This window comes from Dermacentor silvarum, chromosome 1 (assembly GCF_013339745.2).
Source record: "Dermacentor silvarum isolate Dsil-2018 chromosome 1, BIME_Dsil_1.4, whole genome shotgun sequence".
In the NCBI taxonomy this organism is placed as follows: Eukaryota; Metazoa; Arthropoda; class Arachnida; order Ixodida; family Ixodidae; genus Dermacentor; species Dermacentor silvarum.
Genome location: NC_051154.1, coordinates 302,928,095 through 302,942,701, shown reverse-complemented (window position 1 = coordinate 302,942,701; position 14,607 = coordinate 302,928,095). Strand labels below are relative to the sequence as shown.

Sequence of the window (14,607 nt, the reverse complement as noted above, 5' to 3'; positions counted from 1 at the left end):
TCGAAGACCACCCGCTATCTTTTCTACGAATAGCTGACACGCCCTGTTCTTGTTAAAACTCGCAATAATTCATGCATCTCTGTTGGAAGCCCATCTGGACTCCTACATATTTCGTGACTATTGCTCTTGCAGACATTTTCGCGCATATTTATTGTGCATGTCTTTCATGCCTTAGTTGCAGAATACCTTCATTAATTATGGCAATTGAGTGTAGTTACACGCCTTAAGTAGCTTGTAAATTCCACATACCGCCCCTCGCAACTGACGCAAAAGAATTTTAACAGCGGAGCTGTTTAAGCCGGTCGTTAGTCCGTGATTCGCGAACAAAAAATGTGGGCCGTTCCTGGCGTTTGTGCAGAAAGGGTCCAAGCGCAATGGCACATACCCCTATGAACTAGCGAAGCTGAGCCTGGCTAAATCTAGATAAGCATGGTAGGGACTACTTAAGCTTAGTCAGTCATCGATAGCCAATCGATAGACAATCAATAGCTAATCGATAATCTATCAAGAATCAATAAATTCCGAAAATGCTGGGGATGACTTGGTAGTGCTTAGCCTAGCCCAAATACGTGGCCAATACCTTGCGATAGCCAATCGATAGCCAATCAATAGCTAATCAATAATCAATCAATAATCAATCAATTCAGAAAATGCTGGAGATGATTTGGTAGTGCTTAGCCTAGCCGAAATACATGGCCAATACCTTGCGATAGCCAATCGATAGCGAATCAACAGCTAATTGATAATCGATCAATAATTGATATATTCTGGATAATGCTGGGGATTATTTGGTAGTGCTTAGCCTATCCCAAAAGTCAGGACTAGCTAGGTGCCCATCAGATCCGCTGTCTCTTTAGCATTGCGCCTCCCGTGCAAGCTACGCTATTTTTTTAAATCACTGCAAAAAATAAGATAACAATAATACTAATAATATAAAAATAAAAACAAGATGGTGAGTGTTTCTTTAAATCACAATTAGCGCCGACGGTCTCTAGGAGGTGCTTGCCACGTGTAAATAATCAAAATAATTTAGAAACATTCGCCGATAGCCTTCATAAACAATAGCGCGCTTGGACGCATGCATCGATTCTGGAATAAAAGCGAGTCGGTCTTGAAGGCAAGTTCATTCACCAGGAATGCTGAAAACTAGCGCAACTTTCTAGGCGGGACGATATACCGGTCAAGAAACTATGCGACGGAATGCCATTCGAGTAAGCACCATTTTGTTCACATTCGTGCCGTAAGCGCGGCCCGTGAAAGAAAAAAAAAAAAAAAGTAACCGCAGATTGATTGCTTTCTTTCCTGCCTTTACTAAGCGCGCACACGTTTTTTTTTTTTTTTTTTTTTCTTGCGCTGCAGTTCATTTTGCGCTTCGTTGTCTTCATACATATTTCTTTGTTTACTGCGTTCTGTGAATTTGCTCTCTGCTCCCCAAAACGTTGCTTCCTGTTAAGTAGGAACTTTTTGTTCCACTATTCCTTGCGGCCTCCGTGCACATAGGATATATGCACACTTCGTTAGCTGTCGGGCGTCGTCTTCCTTTTTTTTTTTTTTTATTGCGTTTGCGCGAGCGAGATTTTGCTTCGATTACACGCGCCGCTGACGACAGTGTGGTGTGCTCGTATAGCTGGAAACGAAGGACCAGCAGCCTTCAGCGAGGAGTGCCAGCACTCAAACTTCCTGAGTGCCTCGTACGACCGAATAACACGCTGTCGTTGTGGGTCGAGGGGGCAGGGTCGAGTGTCGCCCCCCCCCCCTCCCCTCCCCGCTTCGATCATTTTGTTTACCGTTCCCGGCGAAACTGTAGAAGCTGCGCCCGAGTACGCCATTTTAGCCTGCCTGGCTGCATTATTCATGCGCAACGGATTGCAGGGCCTCAACGGTCGCGGGCTCGATCTTGCGCCAGCAGGGCTACACCGAACGAGGCTCTTCCATCTCGGCTGGAAGCGGTTCACCGCGGTCCACGCCGGCACTTCGCGCACGTCCCAACTGCCGCCCGCCGACGAACTCCGGAGGAGGGCTCGTCTTGCCATATGTGCTCATCTAGGTCAATGCACCGCTGATTTCATTCTTTAAAGACGTTAAGAAGACTCTGTTGAATGCAAATTACCTAAAGGACTGCGGAAGAGTTGCGCGTAGCACTCACTCCATTAAGGTGAGTTACACTGTATGTTCTGTACGGGAAAAAAAAAAAAAAACTTATACCGTACTTGTTCCCCTCGCTGAAGGAGTTGGTCTTGAAAGACTGAAGCACCTCTCCACACTTCGCGATAGTTCTCCATAAAATATATATATATATATATATATATATATATATATATATATATATATATATATATACAGGTTGTTTCAGCAAACACTTTCAAAAATTCATAAAGGTTGCCTGTGGCAGATAGCCCAATTCTAGTTAATGAGTTGGTCTACTCGAAGAGGCGGACATTACTTGCACAAGAAATTGAAATGCATAATCGAATGATTAACAAAAATTCACTAATTAAGTTTTTAACTAATTACCTAATGGCCCATATCGGAATTGACAAATTGTAGCCGTGGAGTTGGCAAGCCGGATCCACTTGGAACGAATTCACGGGATGACACCAGTTTCGAGATATTAATTCCTGAACTTTGCGGAGAAATGTATTGGTGTTCTAGTTAGTTTCTTAACAAAACGTCGCTTTCTGCATTGAAGCACAAACTTAACTTCGTTCGGGAATTAATATCTCGAAACTGGTGCCAACCTGAGAATGAACTTCAAGTGGATCCGCCTTGCCAACTCCACGGCTACAATTTGTAAATTGCAATATGGGCCAATTGTCTGCTTCAATGTATAAAGCGACATTTTGTTAAGAAACTAACTGGAACGGCAATGCATTTCTCCGCAAAGTTCGGGAATTAATATCTCGAAACTGGTGTCATTCCGAGAATTCGTTCCAAGTGGATCCGCCTTGCGAACTCCACGGCTACAATTTGTAAATTGGAATATGGGCCATCAAGTAATTAGTTAAAAACCTAATTGGTGCATTTTTGATAGTTATTGCATTATGCATTTCAATTTCTTGTGCAAGTAATGTCCGCCTCGTCGAGTAGACCGGCTCATGAACTAGAATTGTGCTAGCATCCACAGGCAACCTTTAAGAATTTTTGTAAGTGTTCGCTGAAACACCCTGTATATATGGAATTTTTGGTTGAACAACGACGCGTCCAGTGTGCATTGTTTATTTTCATTTGTATTTGATTTCATCTGTTAGATCAGAGAAACACCTACTCTCCAAAGGAAACGATTGTTAAATATAGCATAAAAAACATTCTGGGGTTTTACATGCCAAACCCACGATATGGTTATGGGGCACGCTCGTAGTCCCATGGGAGACTTCAGATTAATTTTGACCTCCTGAGGTTCTTTAACGTGCACCTAAATCTACGCACACGAGTGGTTTTTTTTTTTAATTTCGTTCTCATGGAAATGCGGCTAAGATTGCCGGGATCGAACTAGCGACCTCAGCAGCGCAACGCCGTAACCAATAAGCTGCCGCGGCTGGCGTGTAAGATTGTCACAATTTGTCATCTACCGCAGATTACCATAGAGCCACACAGAAAACCCTTACAGGTTTATCGAAAATAAAGCTTCGCAGCTGAGAAAAAAAATCTTTCTGATCCGGGGAGTGAAGCCGGGACCATTGCCTTTCTGGGGCGGTCGGTCTACCATCTGAGCTAGAGGCTATAGCAGATTGCCGGGCGAGGCCGAATTGATCGACAACTCGAAGCGCTGGGGCAGTGAATATATGGCGAATGAGAATGAGTGTAGCGCGAAGCTAATGCGGAAGCCCACACGGATTTCTATCTTCATCAGAATTGCTGCATTTCCGCAAAACTGATTTGCCATAAGCACCCGCTCTCTTAACGAAATGCGTAAACGACTCGATTGATATATCGTGCGTTCTGGCTCCTTTTATGCTCTCGCGTCTTATATATATGACTGAGAGGTCATTAAGGTAGGCACATCGTGCATCACACTCCAGGAGCCCCGTATATATTATAACGTAAAACTATTCTATTCGGATTTTCTTCCAATCTCCTGACGTCAAATTTACATAACCGCCGACGCGAGTATATCTGGAGGTATCCCGCAGCGTTGTTTGAACAGTCCAACCAAATGATCTCGTAGTTTATAAGACGTCACCTTTATTTGCTTTGAAAGCAAATATCATGCCCACATTGACAGGTTTTTCATTGACAGAGCGTCCAGTGGAGGGAATTGCACTTCAGCCTTCAGCACAGCTACCCGATGACCTATTCATTCAGCCAAAATATTTTTACAGCGGAGCTGTTAAGGGCTCACTCTTCGATGGTCGCGTCCGGCAATCGAAAAAAAAAACTCTCATTGGCCGTATGCTGTATGTGCGAGTGAAAGCGCGCGAGGGCGAGGGACGCGCGCTTTCACGGGGAGCGATTGCACTGGGAGAGCTAACGCGACTTCCCAGTGGAAGGGGAGTGGTGGGCCAGGAGCACACCGAGGCACCCTATAGACTGTGCGTGCCCGCTCTCCCACTGCGGCGCATGCGCGCAGCCCTGCTGGCCTCTGCCGCCGACTCTCTCTGGGCGCCGGGCGGTCGCGCGCACCGTAACTTGAAAGTGATCCACAACACGGCTCCTACCTTTGTATGCGCTGTGCTTTCGCCGCTCAGTTTCCGGTGAAGCGATAGACCGCATGAACCTTCGCCCGCTGATGCTGGCGCGCTTGTTTGCGCCAGCGTTTTGACAGCGGTTGTGTGAGGTCACACAAACAATGCGCACAACTGTTGTCGACGGCGGCGGCGTTTTGCCCGCGTTTGTACCGAACGCGCGCGGCGTTGGTGACGTGTTTATGAAGAACGTGCAAACCTTTGCCGTACACCCTATGGCGGTGCACCGTAGCGACCATAAGGCCATGGTCCCAGTGGTCACTCAATAAATGAAAACCACCGGATCATATATATTTCTCATACTTTAATAGTTCAAACAACCAATTACACCATGACATCCTAATAGTCATAATTGGAAATAGATAATTCCCACCATAGTACAGCTTCGCTGGTCTTCCATCTCCACCCCAGTGGAAGGGCTGCCAGTTTTTCTTTTCTTTTTTTCCAGCTTGGCTACAAGCCTAAATAGGTCTTTGTGATCACAGATCACACTGGTTTTATATGTGTTAAAGCATCCAACATTGACGACCCGCCGTGGTTGCTCAGTGGCTATGGTGTTGGGCTGCTGAGCACGAGGTCGCGCGATCGAATCCCGGCCACGGCGGCCGCATTTCGATGGGGGCGAAATGCGCAAACGCCCGTGTACTTAGATTTAGGTGCACGTTAAAGAACCCCAGGCGGTCAAAATTTCCGGAGTCCCCCACTACGGCGTGCCTCATAATCAGAATTGGTTTTGGCACGTAAAACCCCATAATTAAATTAATCCAACATTGACATTACATTTTCATCGCAGTCAATCGTCTTATACACGTCACGTACTTTCACATACATTTCCACTAAGTATTGATGCATAGATCGGCTTTTAACATCACAGTTTCTATATGCCAACAAACTATGCCATATTGCATGCAGCCCGAGTAAAAAGATAACGTCCATCTGATTAAAATCCCGTTCAGGCGGTAAAAAACGAATGCCATGCGGATTGAGGGGTAGGTCTATCTCTAAAGTTCACTGTAATATATCCCAAAAGAATATGGCATTATCCGGCCACAATCGCACGCACACTTAGCTCTTTCCCAAGCTAGCTAGCTCTTTCAAACGCTTGGCCCGTGCCAATTAAGGATTTGCAATCTTTGTCTTCTTTCTTTGTGACAGCTCGCGCTATGAGGCACCGTGTTAGACTTCTCTATCTCCGGGCCCGGCCCACTTTCTTCAATACTTTCCTCGTATCGTGCATGTATCATGCTACCAACTAGCTCTTTGACATGATCTCCGCGTTTTGGCGATTATCATGACTTCCAGGCTATATAACACATGCCAACAACGGGAGAACGGTTAAGAAACGCGTCCGCGTAGTGATTACGATGATGACGATATCTGTAGATTGGCCCGTACCCACAAGGGGGGATTGGCTAAAAGGCGGGCGGTAAAATGACGTATGCTCACAACGGGAGATTGGCCCCGAAGCCGGCGGTACATATCGTACCAGCGCCACCTATAGCTCTTTGAGACGATTGCCGCGTGTTAATGACGATTATAATTTCCATACTAGGGCACATACCCACAACGGCGGAGTCGGACATTTAAAATAAATAGGAATAAACTGAAGAAATGCATGCCAATATAACATTTGTCACATTGCGTAGCACGGATTCGCGAGAGCACATGCGCGCGCCAGAATTAATCCGGAGCCCTCCCCCTGACGATGTCCTTCATAAAACACTGCGCAGTTTCGCGAAGTTAATTTCCACAATTTAATTAACTGTTTTCCTTTCTTTCTTTCATTCTTTCCTGTACGAGCGCGTCGGAGCTCGTGTCCTCCGACAAGCCGGGCATGAATCGTCATGCATGTAACCTTAAAGATGCGTGGCTACTCGGTTTGAAATGAATGATCGCTTACTGTGAGCTGCATTTAAGAAGCTTGCGCAATGGCGGCAGGCTTTTTCCTTCTTCTTTTTATTTTTCATTGAGCCGTGTCTGCTGCCGCCCCTGGAGCGCCAAAGTTTTTCAGGCCCGATAAGCAAGTTGCGGCACCCTTCGCGCGCTCGCGTTCGCGCGCGTTCCAGATTTCCACAACGCATCCCGCAAAGCAAACACAGCCCGAAGCTGTGCTCTCTTCCGTGCTCTCGCTATTCTTAACTTGTTTTGTTTTCAAAACAATGCACGATTCAAAGCGGGCGAGTGGTCGCGAACAATGGGCCTTATCGCCAAAGACCACCGCACGATACGCCGTTCACGGCGCTGGGAAAAGATCGACCTCTGGCCCCCGCCGCCTCCGCTGGTGGCAATCAATAGCGGCCAACATCGCAGACACAAAGTCAGCCGAGCGAACAGGCGCGATAAGGGGCCCGGTTTTAATTGACGCATACTCGTCCCCCCCGCTTGTGCATTTTGATGTTCACTGGCGTCTTACAGAGCACGCTCTTATGCGCAGTAAAAGACCCCCTCTCGTTCCCCTCGCCGAAAGAGAAACCACCACCCCTACTTGGAGTTCACGACACCATCCCGCTATAGGCGCATACTCGGTAGCTGTCACGTTCTATGCTATATCGCGCGGAGTAGAGATTCGACAATCGGTTTCTCGCTTCGAGAGAACCATTGCAAATGGAGTCAGACTCAAATAAAGAGAAGGAAAGAAGAAGGCGCTGCTGGGATATTTAAAAGCAGTGCAGCGGATAGCCATTCGTTCTTACCAAGACGGACTTTTACGAGCGCGTAATATTTTTTGTAATGCCAGCCTCCAGAAAGATCGGAACTAAACGGGGATTTACGATATTTTTCTATAGTATATAACTCCCGTGCGCTTCATCTTCATTCGTTTCTTATTACATGCCTATCTTGGTTTCTAGTTTTTGCCCTTGCGGGGCATAATGAATGAAGTGCAGCTTTGTCGGAGTGGAGAGGGGAAAAAAAAGCAGTAAACCAAACGTGACATTGCCGATTCAGGGACATCAAAATAAAGCGTGGACAAACAAGTCTGCAGTGTGTCGGAGCTTGATTTGCTTAAATTGTATATTTATCTTCTAGGTTAGCTCCGAAGCTGATTGGGAAATAGGGGTGTGGGAATATTCGAAACTTTGGAATAACGAATCGAATAGTGTACTATTCGATTCGGTGTTCGAGTTCAATAGACACTATTCGTAAATGCGTATATTTAATAATAATAATAATAATAATAATAATAATAATAATAATAATAATAATAATAATAATAATAATAATAATAATAATAATAATAATAATAATAATAATCAAATATTTTAGGTTAACAGAACATACCACAAGGAACCTTACAATGCAGTTATAACGGAGCCTGCACTGTGAACACTAAAGAACTTCGTCGGTGAAATGTCCCCATTAGTGCATAACGTGTAATGGACTACCGATGGGATGTTCTTTTGGGCTGCGCACACTAAATGCGCTCGGTAAAGATATCTAAATCACATTGCAAACCAGTGCGTAGAAGCACGGAAAACAAGACGAAGAAAGACACTGCGCATCGCTGAATGTCTATAGAGCGCTTGTACTTTGTAATACGTTAAAACTATGAGTGGAAGCACAAATACAGCACCGTTATTCAGAGTTCGCTTATGTTTAGCAGACTTTGCGCGCGTCAAGAATGTGATTAAAATTTTATAGAAGAAAAAAAAATATTTTCCTTTGCACTAACGCCTATTGATAATCGCAATACGCTACTCGTTTAGATAGAATCCCTCATCGAAATCATTATATTCGAGTGCCGACAGTAATATATATCTGCGAAATTTCCCAGAACAATTCGCTATAAACATGTGCTTAATGAGTAGCTTTTCCAGAGTTTGGTCTCAACGTGGCATCCGCCATTCTACGCGTGGCGGCGTGCAACTACCAAAGAGATTTGCAAATTGGCACAGGGAATGGATACCCACACTGGCTCGATCACTAATTCGCATTAAAAACTGCACAAATAGCCTCTCAATACTTTAAAACCTGATTGCAAACACCCTTTCCAAGAATGAAAAGATATGATATGTCTAGCTTTCCAAAAAAAGCTAACTAAATTGCTGCCAAAAAAAAAGATTATAAATTTTTGATCAGATATACCCACTGCAACAAATATACGCCTTCAAACCCGCATCGTTTCTTTAATAAACCGAATTAATTTATCTGACTATTTTTACCTATTTTAGAGTGAAAAACAAAATGCTGTCTTTGATTCCTCTATCCCTTTTCTTAGTTGAACGGGTGCTTTCTTCGTCGAACGCCAAGTAGTTCGTTGAGACGCACGTGATGTCGCGCGAGAGCTTTGTGGCGTCTGAAGGTTTAGATGCTGCGATCGGTGGTGGCACTGTGTCGCATTTCTCAAGCAGTAAATATTTTCTTGCATTCTGGTCTATGCTCTCGAAATGTACTCCGCTTTCATGGGTAATACTCATTTGAATGTCATATACTTGCCCACCCATTTGCGACTACTTTCACAGTTTCTAGAGAACTCAGCGACCGCAGCTTCGGCGGTAACCTGGTTTGGCTCAGAAAACAAATATTCCTAAATGTTTTTTTTCTTTACCTCGCCCCTTTTATCATCGTTTGGCAGCACTGATCCGAGTATTCGTATAAATATTTCACCCTGCTTACGAAAAGAAAATGTACTCACAACATTTACTTCAATTATGGATAAAGAATGAGCTCTCTGACAGGTAAGTAAACCGCAAGTTTCCTCAATACTTGAAGGAATTATACGCGGTGAGAAAGAAGGCACTTGCTTTAACACAATGCCTTGTTGGAGGACTCCTGATTATTGGTAAACCAAGAACAACTCTACGCTTTATGTGCGATTTTCTTGAATAAATGAGGATATTTACGGAAACGAATGACTGGAGAACTTTCGAGATACATTGCCCCAACGATTACCCCCAAGAAGCGTTCTCCAAAGTTACATTGTTTTACGCAATAATGATGCCATTCGTCAGACGTTCAGAGCTTAATAAGCGCAAATACCATTTGCATCTACACATCGGTATCTTCGATCGACATTTTCCGATACTCATTATAGACTGGATGAAACGTAGAATGTTTGATTTATCGTGGCATGAGCCTTTCCACTGAAATTAACCAGCAGTGATAAATTTTACTGTACATGCAGCGTTCAAAGGTTTGTATACTATATTCATAAACAGCAATCCCTTTCAAATGACCAAAAGCCACCGCCTACCTGGAGTAGCACTTGCGACACATGTGTGCTGGAGAGCACCTTTCGAAATGGTGGAGGCGGTGGAAAATAGAACGTGAGGTATATGCGTGTGTTGCACAATCCGCTGGGTGAACAATGTGTTCTGTACGAACACCTTGCTCATGCTACCTAGTGGTTTAGGTGCGGCTTGCACTCGGCTACTCATTACCGAAACCACAGAAATCATTACACTGAGCCGAGAACAAGTTGTTTCGTACCTTTCATTGGCAGGGAGTCTTCATGTCTGTCTTGGTGTACCAAATATGTTATCAAGTACACCGACGTCGTTGCCACCGGTGCGAGAGCCACTTCTGTAACTATGCTGAGACTGCGAGAAACATACTTCTTACTCAACTTTTCGCCGCGTAAACGCCATCCGCTGCTGCCAATGCCTCCTCTAAGATGCGGTTATCATCGACGCTCTCAACTTCTCGGGTATCAAGCAAGCCTCGCCGTTTACAAATGTCGAGGGGTGGTGAAGGTGATTGGCCAGACCGCGGTTACACAAGTTCTCGGACGGTGTTGCTTCTCTGCGCGGTGCTGAACTGAGTGTGTTTCAACTTGCAGGTAGTTCAAGAATACGAGCGTGCCGTCATCTTCCGCCTCGGTCGATTGCTTCGCGGAGGAGCCAAAGGCCCAGGTGAGGTCACAACCTTTATATGACTGCCTCCAACCAGGAAGTGCCATTCGATAATTAGAGTGCTCACAGTTGGGGACTGGGAAATTTCTCCCGCCGCACTATAGCCTCGCCAGTCTGCTGCTGCCACCAGTTATTTCTACACTTTTTTTTTCACTTCGTCGACGAGTGCGTTGCCATTAAGAACTCGTTCGGAGTGGTAGCATTCTCAGTTTTTTGGTCCTGCGTGCATAATAAGTGATCTGAGCTCATAAAATACTGGCATCGCTAGCGACAATATGGAGGCATAAAAAGAAAGCACTCTTGCCGTTTGATTTATGTTGCATGCTGCCTAGCCACAACCAAGCAGGCAAATATGGAAGCCTAATATAATATGGCGTGGAACCTCAACCCATTGTTTATCGCAAGGATGTGCTTTTTCGCAAGTGCGAATTAGCCGCTTACTCGTATATTTTAGCAAATTACAATCGTGTACAGCTCCCATACTCTCGTGACTATGCTATTCAGTAGGTGCTTGGCTTTTTTCTTCTTTTCTTTGCGTTAGCTGTTATATCCCTCTTGCAAAAATGCCTGCACTGGCTATAGGTTTTTCAGAAAAATAACTGACCAAGTCTTTGTAAGCAAATGCACAGAAAGTACGCAGGTGGTCGTGATGCTGCCGTATTATTCGGCCTCGTGGAGACTGCGGAGATGTAATAGACTACGAATTCACATAATACGGTAGATCCAGGACTAAGGCATTCTGCACTAGTCCGTTAAATGGCTTAGTATCGGGCAATGGTTGCTTTCGCCCTCGACATGCAAACATAAGCTATAAATGTTTGAAACCAATTATGTCTTTGGGACACATTTGCATAAAATAATTAGCTGCTCACCAATTAGCGCAGTAGCTTAAATACACCTTGCATAGGTTCCCTTCTACTCTGCTTTACAGGATTTTACTTTTGGTGTTTGACATTTAAGACTCACATGGTATAGATATGCTTACACTGATGGGGATATCATCGATGGTTTGATCGAGATTGGCGATGAAGTCTTCTCTAGAGTCAGAGCATACCTTAATTTCTAATTACAGAGTAGTGAGAGAGAAAAACCGGGAAGGGAAAAACAGGCAAGTTATATCTAATGCAAAGACCGGATAGTGGGTTGATGAAGGAGGTAAGGAAACGAAAATTATGGAAGGAGAGACGAGATTAAAAAAAAAAACGAAGAGTAAAAAGATGAAAATGGTCGATATAGAAGTAGCCTGTAAAACTACCGGTCTGTCTCATATTTAATACCATATTAAACCCGAAAACTTCCTCGATATAATTTTGCCGCAGTGTTTGCATTACTGGCAGCGACGGCTACATACAACCGGCTCCGATATCATATTACCTTCATAGCGCTCACAAATATATTTTGCTCATAAATAGTTTTGGAATAGACATTGTCATTACGAGTTAGTACCGCGTTGCGATTGTCTACGATGCGGCACAGGGAGTCGGCGTTCTTTTGCTAATGAAAGAACATAAAATTGGTCTGAGAAGAAGCAGCTTGCACATGCGCGGCTGCATCGGTGCCATAGCAGCTATGTAGGGCGTCCCGGCTAACGTTAGCCAGGTTGTTCAATGAAAGAAATGATTTAAAAAACATGGTCCAAGACACGATATTAAGACATATGGTGGTCGATCATCCTACCTCTGACGACCGAATCCCCTAGCTCATATAAATGTATCATGCACCTTGTTTTTTAAATATTTTTTTTTTCGTTAACAGCTTGGGTAACGTTAGCTGGAGCACACGGTATGGTATAGTTCGCGTTCATTGCAGGACGCTTTGCTACTCTCCAGTACGTGGTGGTGGCCAGACATTGGTGAGCCCATTCCCAATAGGAAACATGTAAACGGCAAAACGTTAAAATATGGCGAGTGTGGCTGAGAACAAAGCCTGTAGCAACAGCTCGAAGACAAACAGACGAACGACACGATAAATAAAAAGGAACATTTGTTTAGTATGCTTTCAAAAAAAAACACAAATGTGTCTGTACTGTATTCACGCTTGTGTTTCTCCTCCGACACGCAGGCATCTTTTTCATCATACCCTGTATCGACACCTATTGCAAGGTGGACTTGAGGACAGTATCATTCGATGTTCCTCCACAGGAGGTGAGTGCTGCCTTGTCTCTCCTACACTGTTTTAGTATATATGTATATATCCATTGCATGAGTAATTAACGACTGCCTCGCTTAACGTACGATAGTTTCTCCTGCCTTCTCGTCGCGCGGAAAGAGCGGAGCACCTTTCGTGCCTTAGAGACTAACTAAAACATACTATAGGACAACGGCAGCGCACCGCATTCCAGGCATTCCTAGCCGCAGCAAGCGTCGGCGTGCCGACCAGTTACCAACGCGCACTGAAACAGCCGCGCCTCGTCGGCCACACTAAGCTGTTTGTTTGCCATAATAACTTATCTTCGCATCGTTTTTTTTTTTCTATATTTTCGGCACTTTATCCTAGAGGATTCGTTCCATTCTCCGCGCTTTCCAAACTCGCCGACGTCGCCCTCTTCCATACGCTACGTTGCTCTCTTTGGTGCTAATGTTTATGCTCGCTAAAACTGTCCTCGAATGCAAGCGCGCCAACCACGCGCGCAACTCTCTGAGTGTCGTATACGGTTATGCTGGTTTGTACCGATGGGGTGGATGGAGTGTGAAGGAAAAGGGAGCGATGTTTAAAAACCAAGCATGCGTGTCCAACATCTAGAATGTCGAGCCGGCAGTTTCGCGCATGCAAACAAAAGAGCGGCAATCGCGATTAGAAACTGGTAAGACCTTGCTGCGGACTAAATGTTGTTCTGGAGTGCTAAAAAAACAAAGAAGACCGGATTTTTTATTAAATGAACGAGGCGCTCAAACTTCACGCGCGAGGTATGAATGCACGGCCGACAAAGCGAGAAAACAATTGTATGTTTACAATATGGCGCTTGCATGCACGTATAGGAACCAGTCGTATTATCAAGCTCCCCCGCCGCAGCCTCTTTCACTCTTTGTCTTGTTTGGTTTGTGTACATGTACATTTGAGTTGGTAAGCTGCTGCGCATTAACGTTCGCACCTACACGATCAGCAAAACGAAAGAAAAAGGAATCTTGGGGGTGGAGAGAGGAGAACAAAAAACGCAGGGAAATACGTTAGCATATAGCCGTGCAAGCAAGCAACACCCGCGCACGCTTCTCAGAATTTCGCAACGCGGCTCAGCGCCATTAGTTGGCAGAAACATGGTGCATGTGGTAGCTGTAGCCGCATATGCAGTGCGCTGCTTGGGCGACACTCCTTCTTTAGTTGCTATGCAGGGCACTGTCTCGCTTTGTGTTTCCTTTTCCCCTTTCCTTTCTATTCATTTAGCGTATATATATATATATATATATATATATATATATATACCGTACACTGCGTGTGTGTGTGTGCGTGTGTTCACGCGTGTTTGCGCGCGCGCGCGTGTGTGTGTGTGTGTGTGTGTGAGCGAGACAGCAAGAGAGAACCGTTGTTTCGGGCTTTTGTTTCAGCAGCACTGCTGCGCGCGTCGGGGGCGCCACGCATTTTGTGTTCGCTCGCCTCCGCGCCGCCGACGGCGATCTTTGGCCCGTTTGTTTTGAAAACGCAAATAGGAGGGGTTGGGGTAGCGGGAGGGCGACGGGGCCGGGTGCAAACGCGGGAGCGCAGCAGCGTTTCCACGCGGCGCTAGCAGCTCGCGCGCACCGCCGCCGCCGCCGCAGCCGCCTAATGGACACGAAATCCCATTACGCGTGCGCACGAGCGCCGCATCGGCGCCCGGCGCGTGCGCCACCCTCTGCGCTCCCGTCGGCTCCCGTTTCGTACACATCCCATCCCTCTCGTCCTCACCGTGGCCCCTTTTACAACGTCCCTTTGCTCCGTTGCAGACTCCCCCCCCCCCCCCCCCCCCGTGTCCTAGCTCTCACTATGCCGCCTTATCCTTTAGCGGCTGCAGTGCTTGCGCGAGCGAGACCCTGTACGGTGTCGTCCTGAAGCGGCGGCGGCGGCATCCATTCCCGTCCACTGCACTTGAAGGAATCTAACGG

General features: G+C 45.7%; 1 protein-coding gene across 2 annotated transcripts in view; it reads left to right on the top strand.

The window, feature by feature from the left end:
* Positions 1–14,607, top strand: part of LOC119437263 (band 7 protein AGAP004871) — a 183,035-nt gene that overhangs the window by 144,193 nt on the left and 24,235 nt on the right. For both annotated transcript variants that reach the window (XM_037704302.2, XM_037704301.2), the window contains exons 3-4: positions 10,459–10,531; positions 12,593–12,675. In XM_037704302.2, the coding sequence (XP_037560230.1) occupies positions 10,459–10,531; positions 12,593–12,675 (156 nt within the window). The remainder of the gene's footprint in view (positions 1–10,458; positions 10,532–12,592; positions 12,676–14,607) is intronic.